The sequence below is a fragment of the Atta cephalotes genome, assembly GCF_000143395.1.
Source record: "Atta cephalotes unplaced genomic scaffold scaffold00013, whole genome shotgun sequence".
NCBI lineage: Eukaryota > Metazoa > Arthropoda > Insecta > Hymenoptera > Formicidae > Atta > Atta cephalotes.
The window spans coordinates 4523745-4540073 of NW_012130077.1; the positions used below are offsets into that span (position 1 = coordinate 4523745).

At 33.2% G+C, this 16329-nt stretch overlaps 1 protein-coding gene across 1 annotated transcript; it reads right to left on the minus strand.

Moving 5' to 3' along the window:
• Nucleotides 1-1568: 1568 nt before the first annotated feature.
• Nucleotides 1569-9382, minus strand: LOC105617541. The gene is made up of 12 exons (XM_012199097.1): nucleotides 9174-9382; nucleotides 8224-8426; nucleotides 7862-8142; nucleotides 7508-7775; nucleotides 6696-7429; nucleotides 6094-6366; nucleotides 4868-5125; nucleotides 3519-3827; nucleotides 3014-3231; nucleotides 2315-2431; nucleotides 2099-2217; nucleotides 1569-1741 (listed from the first exon to the last, which is right to left on the minus strand). The coding sequence occupies exons 1-12, from the start codon at nucleotides 9380-9382 to the stop codon at nucleotides 1569-1571; spliced, it is 3162 nt and encodes a 1053-aa protein (XP_012054487.1).
• Nucleotides 9383-16329: the final 6947 nt, after the last annotated feature.

Consider the following 16329-nt stretch of genomic DNA (forward strand, 5'->3'; position numbering starts at 1 on the left):
AACCGTAAACGTAGTACTAAAGAAGAACAAATAATATAGTAGTATACCACACANNTNANATATATAATAAAACACCACCACACACACACACACACACACACACACACACACACACACACACACACATACACACAAAAAGCAGAAAAATTGACAGAATATTAAATAAAAACTTGTATTTTTATTATTTCTGAATATTTCATACGCATTTTAGTAAGATTATGTAATAATCTTACGAGATACATAAAAGTGTCCCTCTCCGATTTTAATAACTTTTAATATTTATGTCGTACTCTGTAAACCAGAATATAAAGGACACGTATAAAAAATTTAGTAATACCTCCTCGAGACCTCAAATAATGTCCCTTATTTTGGTTTAAAATAAAGCTATATTGAAAGTATCAAAATCGTAGGACACTTCTATGTTAGTACGTGCGCTATTTATGCATTCAAATAAATTCGTTACAAGAGTAAAAAAGCCAGAGTTGCTAGATTCGGAGAAAATTGTTACCGCGCAATGGCAATAGTATTCTTTTGTACAGAAAGTATCGAGAAACTTCGAGTCAGTTTTACAACATTTGACAAACAGAAATGTTTGAGAGCCGATCCTATAATTGCCTATACGCATCATAATGTTGCGTGTTATAACAATTTATAACAATTTAAAAATGTGCGTAAAACATTAGTATTATACCATTGCTGTGCTAATACGAGCATGTTGAACTGCGATTAATCTTTTAATAAAATTGCGATATATACATATAACTAATTTAATAAATAATCCATGAACGTAATTGCGTTTTATAAAATGTGTATATTCTGTTTCGCTTTACAATCCTCTTGTTCTCACTTGAATAACGAAGGATTATCGGATAAGCGCAACACTTTGTTATTAGTAAGCGTATATCCTCCCGCTCCTCTGCTCAGATAAAGAAGAAAGCATGGCGAAGCGTGACGTCCCGCCTTTGGCGAGTGTGCGATGATTCAAGTTTGATTTCAAGTATGACATGTCAATCTTTATTCACTAATAAATTACGTGTTTAGAATTCTCGAGAACTACATTTAACCATCTACTGTACAAATTCGATACGTTTACAATATATGCTCAATACAAATATGCTCAGTTCTCACAGTATCCGCGAAATAGATCAGGCCTAAGTTGCGCTAATGTAAACGCTACCGGCAAGTACCGATTGAGAAAACACCGCTGGCTTTCATCGAGAAATCTTATAACAAATCACGAAAGAAACGCACATGGCGACAGCTATCAATATTTCACGTAACTGAGCGTAAATCGACGCGTGCATAAAGTACGCCTTCCATTGCACTTTTAAAAACATCCTAGCAGAGGCAGGAGAAAGGGAGATGGATGTACGGGGGAGACAAAAGCGCAACAAAATAGATAAAGGAAATGTTGCAAAAGTATGCAAATAACTTTCGCAGTGAATACACGTGGAAGAACGCAAATATCCCCCTTTTGTCACAGTCCATCCTTTTGTCACCAGCTCTGTACGTTCCTTCTTTAACTGCTCGACTTGTTCTATCGGCTATCAAGATAAATACACCACTTGTTATATATTGCACGGTTTCAAGTTGGTCCCTTGTCGACTATAAAACAATATATATGCATTGCTAAAATCCTCGTCTTGTGGCTTCTGTCTGCTCGTAATCTCATCATTGTAATAATACCATACGTCCGTACGAGGATTCTTCGCATACGCCGTATAATGGCCCGCTGATACACCTAAAATTATATTTGACATGTGACAAAAAATTCATCAACTTATAATGTATCTCTAAATACGTTTCAATTATTTTTGGAAGGATATTTAATTTTAAAATATAGAAAGTATTCAAAGTACAGCATCCATTAAAAAACATTTTTAGAGATATTAAAAATTTTTTTTTAGAAAGCTGGAAAATAATACAACACGTTTTCATTGTTGTATTCTATTGTTCCTATATCAATAACTACAACAATTTTTTCTATAAATCTTTTTAAAAATATATATGTTTTATCTCTATTTTTGACTTTCTTATAATAAATTCTTTCTAAAATGATAAAATTTAAAAAGAAAATTTTTCTCTTAAATTTACATACCTCCAAAGTGGCATACGCAAGCATAGAGATCATAAAGGTGGCGCCCTACGCTTAGACCCACCAAAGGGAATGTGACCTTGTCATCTAACTTCATACTCGCACATTCATAAAACACAAATCTATCACCCAAAATAATGCATTAGCTATCCATGATTAATAAGACATTTGTAACATCAATCTGTAAAGCATTTGTAATATGCAATGAATATTACATACCGTTTAAGGTATACAATGAGGAACTTAGGATATCGATGTACCGTAAGTGTTTTTGTGGCACATTGGTTACATTCACATTTCGGACAAAACCAAGGATTATGTTCGTCTAAAGTTTCGCTAAAAAAAAAGTATTAGAATGATATAAAACATATAAGATCCAAAAGTTCCGGTTAATTATCTCAAGTTTATTGTAAAAATGTTTCAGACAAAGTTGTAGGGTTTAAAAAGATCTCTTTACTGAACTTATCAGTTTGACATTGGATGGCGTCGCCAATGTCAGATCATTGGAGATTATTTCTCTTATTTTCATTTTTACACCAAAAATTCATTTTTACGTAAAAATGAAAATAAGAGAAACAACATTTAATCGCTAGAATATCTCTATAGAATCAGTACATTCAGAATGCGGTTTGCAAATACTGTAAACTTCACATCGCATACGATACGTAGAAGCCAATAAATCAGTTATGATACAAACAAATAAAATTGTTTATTATATAATTGTTTTTTATATCTTAGAAATGATTGAGTTTTAAACATATGTTCAACTAAGGCTTTTTTTTATTCAGTATACGGTATGTACTATATTATATAAATACTGAATCGTTTTTTTAACATCCTGTATAAAATATTTATGTTTATTTCTCACAAGAGAGAATATCTCTAACAAAACTAAAATAATTCACAGAAATCAATTACCTCTGACTAAATGCTTGAAGACAATCATAAAGGGACAGTGGATGGTGCGGCCGTTGCTTACTGACACTAACGTGATCAATAGGATGTAGAATTTTAGGAACATATTCAGTATAACGAACCGCAAGCGTATCACCGTTCTGTAGCGCAACCATTCCCGTCTCAGATACACTACATCCCGTACAATGCGCTGTATACATACATCGTGAACAATGATGACCCTATAAAAAAAAATATTTTTGTACATTAATATAACATGTATTTAATAATTTAGGCTTATGTTAAAGTATTTGAATATATTAATAATTATATTATTTTGGCTATTGTTTTTGAAACGATGTAATTATTTCAGTAACAAGGTAATTTTTTTACGTTTTATATAATTTCGTTATTGTAATAATTTCATTGATTATGACAATCAATCGTACACAATGCACTACAAATTTTTTTTAGATTAGTATGACTTTGCTGCAAAAAGTTATACATTTTTTATATTAAATTATCTCACCTGTCCATCGACAAAATGAATTGTATAATGTCCTTCATGTGGTACATTCCTTTTGATGATGTCATACAAATCCCGTGCGTTCACTCTTGATGGGAGTCGTATCAAGTGCGGATAACCAAAAAGCTTTGTACCTTTGCGATTATTCGTCGTTTCGTTTGTTGTATCATGCCTCAATACTAAAGGTACGTTCAGAATACGTACAGTGGGCCTGGGTCGACCAGTTTGATCTATTTTTGTAAACGATGAGGCTGTCATGTATGTGGAACACATTGGACACATTTGGGGCTCCGTTTGATTTTTGAAATAATTCTGTAAAGTAAAAGTTTGGACTTTACTTGAAATGATTTCAATTTGCACAATATTTTTGTATATTAATCAAAGCTTTGTTTCTATCAAAACAAAAATTTGATAAGATAGCACCCTCAGATTCAACGGCAGCATCAGATTAGTCTGAATTGAGTTCCAGGTATGACTACCAGGCTTGTGGATTAGACTGAACTTGCGGATTATACGAGATTTCAACTTCACGTTTCCAGTCGCCTCTGCTTTTAAAAAAGCGTCCTCAGCATTTTGAAAAACGCAAAGCTATTTCTGGTTCTCGTACGCATCATTATGATGCCGTCCGGCTAGAACGTTTAACAATCTTATCTCAGACCTTCCCGAGGTGAAAATAATGACAATGTATGCCTCGTTTGTACACCCCTTCCACTAGATTGGCACTGCCGTCTTTTCATCATTGGGATGAATGTTCGTTCACTGTTCTCTTGTTAAAGACGTAGTAACCTTTTTGCAGATATATGAAACTTTTGACGCCAATTTCGAACAGTTTTCTAAAAGAGGTTCTCATGGCAAAGATATTCTGGTTTGCTATTGCCTTCCGAAAGGTTAAAGTTAAATAAAATCTGATGTTTTAAATAAGTTACAAACCCTGATTTTTAACACAGAAAGCATATTCTTTATTCCATTGTCGTCACAATTAATGATTGGAATTGCAATCAAAAAATATATCGATTAAATATAAGGAATTAAACAGAAAATTTTCAATACAAAAAATTTTTTGTTATATTTAAACAACATGGTAAACTTAGAGAGAGAGAGACCCTCTAATCAAGTCATGATAAGTCATTAAGTCGGTAACGACATTTTTCAGCATATATATATATATAAAACTGTGATATTCGTCATATTCATGTAAAATGACATGACTGTGATAGTATGTAGACGTATTATTTGTTTTCAAAAATATGTAAATTGTATATTATACAATGGTATATGATACAAAAAACTAATTGAAATTAGAGATGTTATTTCATGATTCTGATTAAGAGGGTCTCTAGATAAACTCTCACCTCAATACATGGATCGCACATGATGAAGTTACAACTGTTTCCACTGTGCCTCTTCAAATCGCCATCCAATTCCTCAAGACATATCATGCACGGCACTTCCTCACCTGTGATCGTACATCTTTGGCAAGAATCCATCTCCGTTGGACGGTCCCCACCGCCGTCAGACACTGAAGTGTACGCATCGGGAGGTTCCGTCAGTTCAAAGGCGTATATCGATCGATTCGTATCATTGACGTGTCTCAAGAGTGTATTGTCGTCCTTAAATTTAAAACCTTGATGTAGAATCCAACAGAGTGATGTTTCCGCCTAAGTACGATAAGCTACAGCAAGCAAGTAATTCCCGAAACCTACGGTGCAAGGGGAAAATAATATAGTCAAAAAGCAACAACAATAAGAGACCGACAGCGTTGGTGAAATCATAACGCGCGCGCGCGCGTGCGCGAGAGAGAGAGAAAATACAGATAGAAAATAAAGAGAAAACTGTGTTGAGCCTGTACGATGAAATGTAGCCCCGTAACTATGTTTTCACGTTACGAGAATGTTCTTCCATACAATTTCTTTAGGAGGGTAGTATCGGCGATAATCGATCCTACTCGACATACCACCTTCTTAACTCTCCAATTATTTCTTAACAGCCTGATATCTCTCGATTTGTATAAAGCTTGATTATGCAAAGCGATAATTAAGACCTAGATTCATTCTTACCAGAATTATAATTTAAATAAGGATAGTCACAGACCAATACGAGCTGGTAAATACAGACGTCCGTGCCTATGATAGTGTATATTCCACAGTGTCGTAAACATTGGAATGTTTCCACTCTTACTCTTCAACCGACATACAAGTGTTGACTGTTGACTGTTGCTTGTAACAATACAAGCCTATTTATAGCTGTACTGGCTTGACTATCTTTATTTAGATTTCTTTAACGAGCGCAAGTCAATCTTTATATAAAATCATATTTTTTATCGATAACACTAAATTCTTATAAAATAACGTTGCTACTAAAGACCTTTATATCTATATACAAATCTATGTACAAAACTATGTATTAAACAAACTCATCGATCAATTTATCGTTAGTACTGCAATTGATACATTTTTGTTAAATATATTTACAAAGCAAGCAATTACTAGAAAAAAATCATTAATATACAAAAAAAACCTTCATTAAAACAAGTTATATTTTAATAACAGTAAGAAAACAAATATGTGTTCGTACCTACCAAAATCTTCGCTATGTGATTCTCTAACACTTCTGCAAGTGCAATATTTGTCACCGAAATATCTTCTTTACCAAGCGTTTTCAACAATTCCTCTTTCAATTTCCCAATTCGAGACTGCTTATTTAAGGAAATAACACACCTCATAGGTTGGTCACCGTTCGCAGGAACATAAGTGACATTCAATTGCCTCTCCATGGCATGAGGTAGCGGTACCGATAAATACATAAAAGGTTCATATGTAACAGAAATGTGGTTACAAACTGAACACACAACCTACAACATATTTTAATTGTAAATATTCGGTGCATCACAGATAATATTCTCAAAAACTATCTCAAATTACAACTAAAGAAAAACTTATTCTAAATAAAAAAACCGATAGACTTTAAAAATTTCGCTTATAATAATATATATATTATATATTTTATGTAGAAAATTATAAATTGTAAAAATAGAATAAATCCTGCTTCTTTATTTCAAAGCAAGACATAAAACTACTGAGATTTAATATAGGAGATTTTTACAATAAATACCAATGATGTTTGATATCAATTCCAACGTATAATCTCCACATAAGCAAACGATATCAGCAAAGTTCTTACCATGCTCTTAAACTGGCCTTGAAAAGTGTCAACAATGATACTCCTATTTGATCGCAAGTGCTTCGCCCAGTGTTTATCCGCCTCAAGCTCATCCTGTGCAGCGATAGCGCCATTTCCATAATTCTGTAGAATCCGTGAGCATTGAGTGCTTTCACTGCCAAGACTATCATGTTTATGATTCTTCTCTTGATCGTCTAATCTCATGCGTTTCACGTTACATTTTTCGAGACCGCTATCATACTCGATGTCAGAACCAGTCGATGCGGGATCAAGACTACCATTGACCTTCTGGACATTTACCTCTTTTATGCGTTTAATACTAACGCTCTTATTATCAAAATCATGATTCTCCATAAGATTCGAATTATCTAATGGCATCCTGCGGACATTATCCTTGGGAAACTTTTGCGAATCATAATGAATTTCATTATTACACTCTTGTTGCGTTACTAAGAAATTGGCATTACTCGTCTTAGCCTCTTTATGAATATCATATAAGCTGCCATACTGAGGCACGCTTTTTGATAATTCGATTAATGTGTCTAATCTCAAGGATCGTGTCGGAGTAACTTCATTTGCCTCTTCCTCGTTCACTTTATTGTGAATGAAGGTACTCGATCTTGCCTCAATGGTTTCATCAGAATCTAGCGTCTCTTCATCATCTTCACCATTTAACGGTGAATCTCTCGGTGAATTCGTGATACTATCGAGCTCTCCAATTGACGAATCAAACTCTTATAAAACATCAAGAAATGACATTCAAAAGACAACATCTAAAAGATGTAACATTCTACATTATATAAATTTCCTACCTCTTGGTGAACCAGCCATAGTCACATTTGGACTATTTGGATATTCTGATGACAAACGTTCGTACATTTCCAAAAAATCTGAATGATAAATTGAGTTAGCTGTGGCAGTGACAGGGGAAAGGGTCTTTCCATTTGAATTTTCAATAGAATTAAAAGAATTGGCAGTGCTCGTAGATAATGGAACTTGACAATTCTTGGCACACTTTGCCATATTCATTTGTTCGTGGAGGGAATCCAACAGAAGCGCCAGAAATTCTTGACAGTCATGCTATTAAACATATACGATACAATCTTATACTAAATAATAATTAATAAATAATAGTTGATTAGATATATTAACAATTATACACTTACTTGCCTATAATCCTTGAATTGTGAATGGTAAGCACCTAAAGTTTGCTTAAATTCTGTTGGTCTGAGTACGCTATATCTCCCAGACCACATTTTCCCAAGAAGTACACTAAAGTGTGCCATTAGTGATCCAGGTGGAGGTAGTTTCTCTCCTCTCTGCTGTAAATCCAAGAAATGTCGTAGAACAGGAGGAGTCGCAGTCAAACATTGCAATCCAGCTGCCATAAAACAGGTATTACCCAAGTTACGAAGTCCACAGACGCCTGCAGGCAGAACAACTACTTCTGAAAGTATTTATAAAGGATAAAAATATATCGTACATCATCATAAGTTTTATATTCCAGACACTACGTCCAGACACTCACCCATTGGCGAATCATCATGGGAATCTCCAGCTTCTGCAAAGATATTGTTAAGTGTTGGTGTACCTGGTGGCAGAAACGGACCATGTTCTATACCAGTTCCAGAATCACCAATAGGATCGGCACCCATATCTGTGAAATCATTTAATCCGGGCGGTGGAGGAAGAGGAATCGCATAGTCTGATGTTGAACTGTTTGCTTCAGTCCTAAGAAGATGATGTAATGAGCAATTAAAGATAGGATTAAGCTGGGCATCCAGTGATGTATATTTTATTACTTGTTTTCGTTTTTAAGTAAAGAAGCTTTAATTAATTTATTGTTAATTTTATTGCTAAGATGAGATCAATCAGATATATACAAACAAGACACACAATTTGTAGAAATCACTATAAAATTTATAAGTTCACTAAAAAATATATTTATTAATACATTATGTACATTAATCAAATTTAAATATTATTTATAAATTTAAATATTATTTAAATATTATCTACACAATACATTGTCTGATTTGTAGAAAATTTAAATTATAAAAGCAATGAATTTTCTAATATAACAAAGATAACATCGAATTGTGATAAAAGCTGTTTAAAGTGACTGTTGTGTCACTCACTATCATTTGCCTTGTTCAAACTGAATGAAGCAGCTAGCCTGTTCACCGAATAATTCAATGCAATTGATTGGATCTATAGGTCTAAAATCCAATCACTTAATAAACAGGATAATGGCTTCATTATTTTGAACAACTGTCTAGCTTAATATATCACTCAGTGATTAGATACGAGCAATGCACAGCCTATGTTAAATCATGTAATTCTTATTGGTATGCGAGAGATCTTTGCCGTCATGTGAATGAGTAATATTTAATAATTATTTATATATTTGCATATTTCAAAAAGATATTATACAATTGGACAAATTATTCTCAAATTAGAAAAGGCCATTATTTTTACCATGTATCTTCAATGCCCATATTAACTTCAGATGAAAGAGCCTTATCTTCTTGTAGCGTAAGAGCTTGATCTAAGGAAGAAGTCAAGGGGCTAAGACCAGTTGATTCTAATGCCTCCGATATCTCTGGTACGTCGGGCAAGTGAAAAATTCCAGATGTTCCAATCATTGAAATATTTTCAGCCTCTATGACATCCACCTTATTGTCCATTCAGATAACAAGCCACAATGTAGTCTAAAATAATAATTACAATTCTAAATCTTACTTGTTTATTAATCTTCTGCAAACAAGATGAAAAATCAACATGGATTATATGTAGGTATCTATATATAGGTATCTATATGTAGGTTATCTTATACTATATTTCATAAATATACTATAATTTAGTATGATTGATGAGTAACAACGCACTCTCCAGTTGCATGAAATTAGCAACATGCGTGCAATATATTTTAGAAAGTTATAGAAATTCATTTTGCTGGGATGTTATATCTAGTTCATGGAAAATTAATGTTTTATTCCATTGTGCTGTTATACTTTGCTTTAAATATTTTAATATCCTAAAAATATTGTGATGCTTGAAATTTATGTATAATAATATAACTTATGAAATACAAAAAAATATTCCAAAACTATTATACTATGAGACATTTGTAATATTACATTTGAATCACATACATATATGACACAAACGCTATTTATTTTTTTTAAGTGCCAATCAATTCCAATGACTCATATTTCTAAAAGCAAGACAATGAAGATATCGTGTAGTTTGTTGCAATTTGTTGTACAAGGCGGGAAAGAGATTAGCATTCTAACGGAAGTTTTACAGCTAAAATATAAGTACCGCAATTTCGATCGGATTACATTGCTATACCATAATTTACGATTGAGAGACACATCTTCATCGATCTCGCAGATTACATCGGATTCGCTCCCTCCGTATCCTCGCGCGGGAAGAACACGAAGGGCAAACGAAAATTTTGCAAACACGCTGCTTTCAATCACACAACTCTGATTGTCCTAACCTGATACGCCCTAATTTCGTGCAGATAACGCAAAGCGCATCGCACCATGCAAGTGTCCTTACACCGTATATACGGCGAGCAACGATTATCGATGCAACGTGAATTTTTTTCACGATGAGCGGACGTAATACACGCGCGAAATTGGCGAATACGTTCAATATGGAAGTATAAACGCGAGTTCTCGAAAGTACGATCGAACGGTAGAGCGAGCTGAACGTTGCTGAAAGTGTCTTTTCGCGATCGCACGTTACAGCTTTACAACGCTGTATATCACGCGCGAGCGACGTCGTCGGCATCGCCGATCGCTCCTAGATACCGCGATTCAATATATGAGACGAGACGAGATTGTAAAAATCGTAACAAGATTAAAATACTTACACCGTGAGATAAGCGAGCCCCGCGCCCCGAGGACGTCTACACCGCCATTGCAGTGCACAGCGTGATCGGTAGATGCGCGCGGGATGCGATTCCGTCTACGGCGCTTTGGAAAATGGACGTGTTTTCGTATCCCTGATGGCCGAAGAATTTCGAGAGTCTACACAACACTGCCGAAACGATCATGGCGGCCCCGCTTGACGACAAACGGTATCGGCCGGAAGGGAAAGAGACGGCGCCAGAATCGCCAAACATCACATGAAAGTGAAACAACATTGCAAGCAGGCGCACCGAATCATCAATTGTCATCAATTGCCAACGTATCAAAACGGCAAAACTAAAAAATTATCTGGTACCCTATTCTATAATTCATTACGACATCATTGCGCAGCTTTTTAAATACTATAAGATATCTGCGCAATGATGTTTTAACGAGTTACAGAATACGGGCTCTGGACGGATTATAAGTATCGTAATAGTAAAAGAAGTAATTGAACAGTAAGAGAAAGATAGTTTAGATATATGAGTAATGTATTTGACATAAGAATATAGAAAAAAGAAAAAGAAAGAGCCAAATAGCAAATTCAAGTAGCTGCATTATGTTGCTACCTTCCCAGCAAACGAGAATAGATTGAAATGAATTGAAATGGATTTAGATTTTCAGAAATATTGATTCACAAATGTTAAAATGAATGCTTTTCAATCCTGAATGCATTTTTATTCATTTATAGGAATTGTATAGAGCATATCTTTATGTCTTTCGATCTAAAAATAATATTAGCTTTTTCTATGTGCATTGTAAATTCAAAATTTTGAATAAGAAATGTAATTTTTCAATCCAGTTGCATCCAATTGAATCTAATTGAATCCAATTGAATTCAATTAAATCTAAAAGAAAGTATTCGCTATTTAAAATACGTATTCGGATTGAAAAATTTCAATCCATTTTAATCCATTTTTGTTTGCTAAGTTTTGTCATACGACAGAGAGATCCGAGGATCTCTCTATCCCATAGCCAATCAACAAGCTTGAAAAATTTGTCGTGCGACAAAAACGCACAAATAAAATATCACTCTAAATATTATATATATTCGTTTTTTGTCGTACGACAAATTTTTTAAACCTGTTGGCTGTAGGACAAAGAGGTCTGAGATCCTTTTTATCTTACAGCCAATTAATATGCTTGAAAAATTCGTACGACACAAATAGATGCATATAATATTGACTTTAGACCAATATGTTGAATACGCTTTCACGTGCTACTCGAACCGACCGTTTAGCGACAAAAGGGTAACAATAAATTATGTAGACAAAATTTATAAATATCAAATGTTAATTTTGTTACTGGCTTAGTTTCCATTGAGAGTTTAAATCGCATTAAAATGTAAGAACCAACCAACTACAATCGAATTCCCCTGTTACAGTCGAATGACTATAGTTGGTTAGTTGGTTCTTACATTCTGATCCGGTTTAAACCCTCGGTGAAAACTAGATCACGACTGAAGCAGTCGATTCGGCGATTCATGAAAATGTACCTTGAAGTTCAACTTGGGAACCAGGGGGCTTTATTCTTGAACAAATATCGCATACGAAAATAGTAATTCCGTATACAATTGACCAATCACAATCGAGAAACTGTCATTTTTGTATACGAAAATTATTTATATGTGCTCAAGAATATCGGGCTCTTGTGCATTTACGTGTAAATTAGAGATTTATTATATCGCATCGCATGCTCCAATATGCTCCTCCTTCCTCCAACCGTAACTTCTCATTCAACGCGCTCGTTAGAGCAAGTAGGAGCTATGGTAGATGGTAGGATATCAAAACATGTTGGAGTATGTGACGCGAACAAACCTTATAATATTCTACGTTTAAGTGTAGACAATGTAAACTATTATATAAGATCTAGGCCTGTTCTAATAGTCATAAACGATAAACTGTAAAAAATTAACCAATCACAGTCGATTATTCTTCTCACACTTAACTGTGATTGGCCAATTTCTTACAGCTAACGACTTATCTATTGTAGAACAAGCATTAGAGCCATTCCACACAAACTTGCATAGCCGTAAACATATGCATAAAGACATCATTCAATCGTATTTTTATGTTTGCCTTTATAAGAAATGTGATTGGATAATTTTCTTTATGCATATGATTATGCGGCTATGTAAGTTTGTATAAAATGGCCTTTAGAGCTGCTGTATACAAAATTCCGCAACAATGGCCTAGTTTCCACCGAGGGTTTGATCCGGATCAGAATGTAAGAACCAACTACAGTCGAGCATTTCCCTGTCGTTTGACTATAACAGGGGAATACTCAACTGTAGTTGGTTGATTCTTACATTCTGATCCGAATTAAATCCTCGATGGAAACTAGGTCATTGATCGTAAAGCGGAGAGCACAGACTCTCGCATAACACATAAGACATAAGAAATCCAACCAATCAGAGTTCTTTATTTCATGAAAAGGAAGAAAACGAAGGACTTTGATTGGTACATTTTCTTATGCATTATCTATGCTCCCCGTTTAAGACCGATCCCATGAGCAGAGCAGAAATTTATATCGAAACGGAAACAATGAGACCAATTAAATGACAATCGCAGAAAAAAAAGCAGATTAATGACTGCAGAGTTATAATTGCCCAACAAACGAGAATGGATTAAAATGGATTGAAATTTTTTTCTCTCCGAATGTGTATTTTAAAGCGTATTTAAAAATTTTTTTTAATTTAATTAATGGATTCAATTGGATTCAATTGGATGCAATTAGATTGAAAAACTGCTCCTATTTCCTATTCAAAATTTTGAATTGAACAATATTCACAATGTGTGTTGTGCACAGAAAAAGCTAATATTATTTTTAGATTGAAAGGCATAGAGATATGCATAGAGATATGCTTTATGCAATTCCTATAAATAAATAAAAATGCATTCAGGATTGAAAAACATTTATTTTAACATTCATCAATCAATATTTCTGAAAATCTGAAAATCCATTTCAGTTCATTTCAATCCATTCTCATTTGCTGGGTAGTTGCACTGTTCCGTTCCGTTGTAAATTTCCACGTCATGGGACGCCAGCCTAAATATTTAAGATAGTCTTAAATGTAAAAATCAAATATGAATACCAACCTGTTTCGCGTCAGTCAAGTTGGTCTGAATCTTTCCTTGCACGAGGAAAGATTCCTCGTGGATACCGCGCTATATAATCGCACTCTCAAGGATATCATACTATATATGCAGTAAAATACAGATGAAATATTGGATTGTCTGGAAAGTTCATGCCGCAAAAGATTTAAATTTAATAAATGTATACTAAAATTTAAATCTTCTGCGTTTCAATTTTCTTTTAAAATCAATGTAAACTTTCCGGACAACCCAATATAATATGCACATTAATTTCTTTCGCTCAAAAAAGTTTATTTTCTTATATAGCTCGATCAAAATAATAAAATTTATCGCAAATTCGTAAAAATAAAAAAACGATAAAAAATCAATAAACATTTTCGCTTTGAAAATAAATATTAATTGATTTAGCAATATCAAAATTTATATTTAAAGCAATATATATTTAATTTATTTCTGAGATTCGTACTTATTATTTGTTTAAACATTTTATTAAAATTTGTGTCTCATTATTATATAGCCATCTTAATTAACCATCTTAATTAAATCTAGATTATAATCAGAAGCGAAAAATGCATTTTAAAAATTCTTGCAAAAAATATCTTAAAATAGAAATATTTTTCAATAAAACATTTGTCATAGAGCACCGAAAGACATCGCACGAACATTATGATGTCTAAACTGCGGATTTATGCAAAATACTTAACTGAATATTAACTATCGGACAGTTTTAGCAATTGATCGTTGTTCGTTAAAGAGTTATTAAAAAGGATTAAAAAGGATGTGATTGTAAAGTAAAAAGATTGCCATCTGTAAATGTATAATTTATGTATTTTACAAAATAAGTATTTTATAAAATATTCAATTAAGTATTTTGCATAAATAAATGCGTAGTCTACTGATGTAGACTATGATATCTATACGACATTGTAGATTTCATAATGAATTTACATAAATAAAATCATCAATATAATAAAAAAACGTAGCGTGATATATTGACGCATTCTCTTTTGTTTTTCAGAACAGAGTTTATAATACGAAGTGTCTAGAAACTTTTAATTTTTTTTTGTTGTCTTGTTGGATTAACGTTTTATTGTCCTATTATATTATAAAACAGAAGAGAATGCGTCATCATGCGGGGAGAGAGCTTCGAATCCACACATATCTTGCATGCGCACATCGCTAATGGGTGTTACATTGCAACTGATAGAATAGATTTGTATGCAGGAGTCTTAAAATTCTTCATGATTGCGCGATTTGTAATGATTGAAGAGAAGAATTAAATATTAGTAAAATTAAAAAAGAATAAATTTGCGCTCCAACTTTCATACCGACACCACTGATTCCTAAGCGTTTATATTTCGTTAAATTATTACAATATTCATAAACGCAAATAATAAACAATCTCACATATCAGTGCTTGGCAGAGATGAATCAATTCGCAAGAGAAAGAAAAATGTATCGCTATGTAATTAGATATGAAGAAAATACATTTTTTTATTGATATTTTTTGCCGGCATTTATTCTTTGCGTCCAGCAAAAGATAATTGCGTCTAGCAAATAACCTTTTCCTCGAGCGAGTATAAAGATTACTAAAGTTCATAGTAGTTGGACATTATATTTTATTATACAGGGCATTTGAAAAGTAACGATAAATCTTTCGCATAAGAGTAGAATGGACTAAACTGAGAAGAAAAGTTCTCTATCATTTTATAATTTTCGCAATGGGATTAACGAGTTATTAACTTATGACAATAGCCAAATTCGTCCAGCCTATTGCCAAATGCAAGCGTGCAATAGGATAGGATCACCCAGTATACACAAGGTGCGATTACAGTCACAGTTATAAAAGAGCTGAAATTTCGGACGCTTGAATTTCGGACTTTCTAATCCTGAACCAAAAAAGACCGAAAAAGATTAAAAAAAGAAACTGTTATCGTAAAAGAAATCGAAAATTGTATACACAGTTTCTGATTGTGACCATAACCAGAATTTTATTTATAAAATAAAATAATAAATAAGAATCATCACCTAGAGTAAAGTTGCCAAACCAGGTTTGGCAACCAATTGCCACTCCAAAATGGCACTACATACTTCGCTTAAAAATTTAATTATTGTATTTATATACTTTCTTACGGATTATTTAAGAACTACATGATACTGTAACGCTATTCCGTTATATTCGTAATATGACGCAATAGAAGTGTTATTTACATAAATAAAAACATAGTGATACCGTTACTATATTTCAACGTATGTCACAGCAGACTTATAAGACAGAAAATATAAATTAATTAGCCTAAGGGGCTGCGCACAATAGCAAGAATAAGGAATTATATAGGAATAAGGAATAATGATTTCAACCTATTAGAAACTGTGTATTCCGATTTTTAATAAATTAAAATCGTTTTATTTATTCTTTATTTCTAATTCCTTATTTCTTCTATTGTGTGCAAGCTCTAAGTCTTTATCGTTTATCATGATTAGAATTTATTAAATTTATTAAATTTAAATAAGATTAAAGTTTGCTTTTTTTTATATACTCTCTAAGTTTGAATCAGTATCATATCAATAATTACTGATATCAATATCAAGTATGCCACTGATAATCAGTAAATGAAA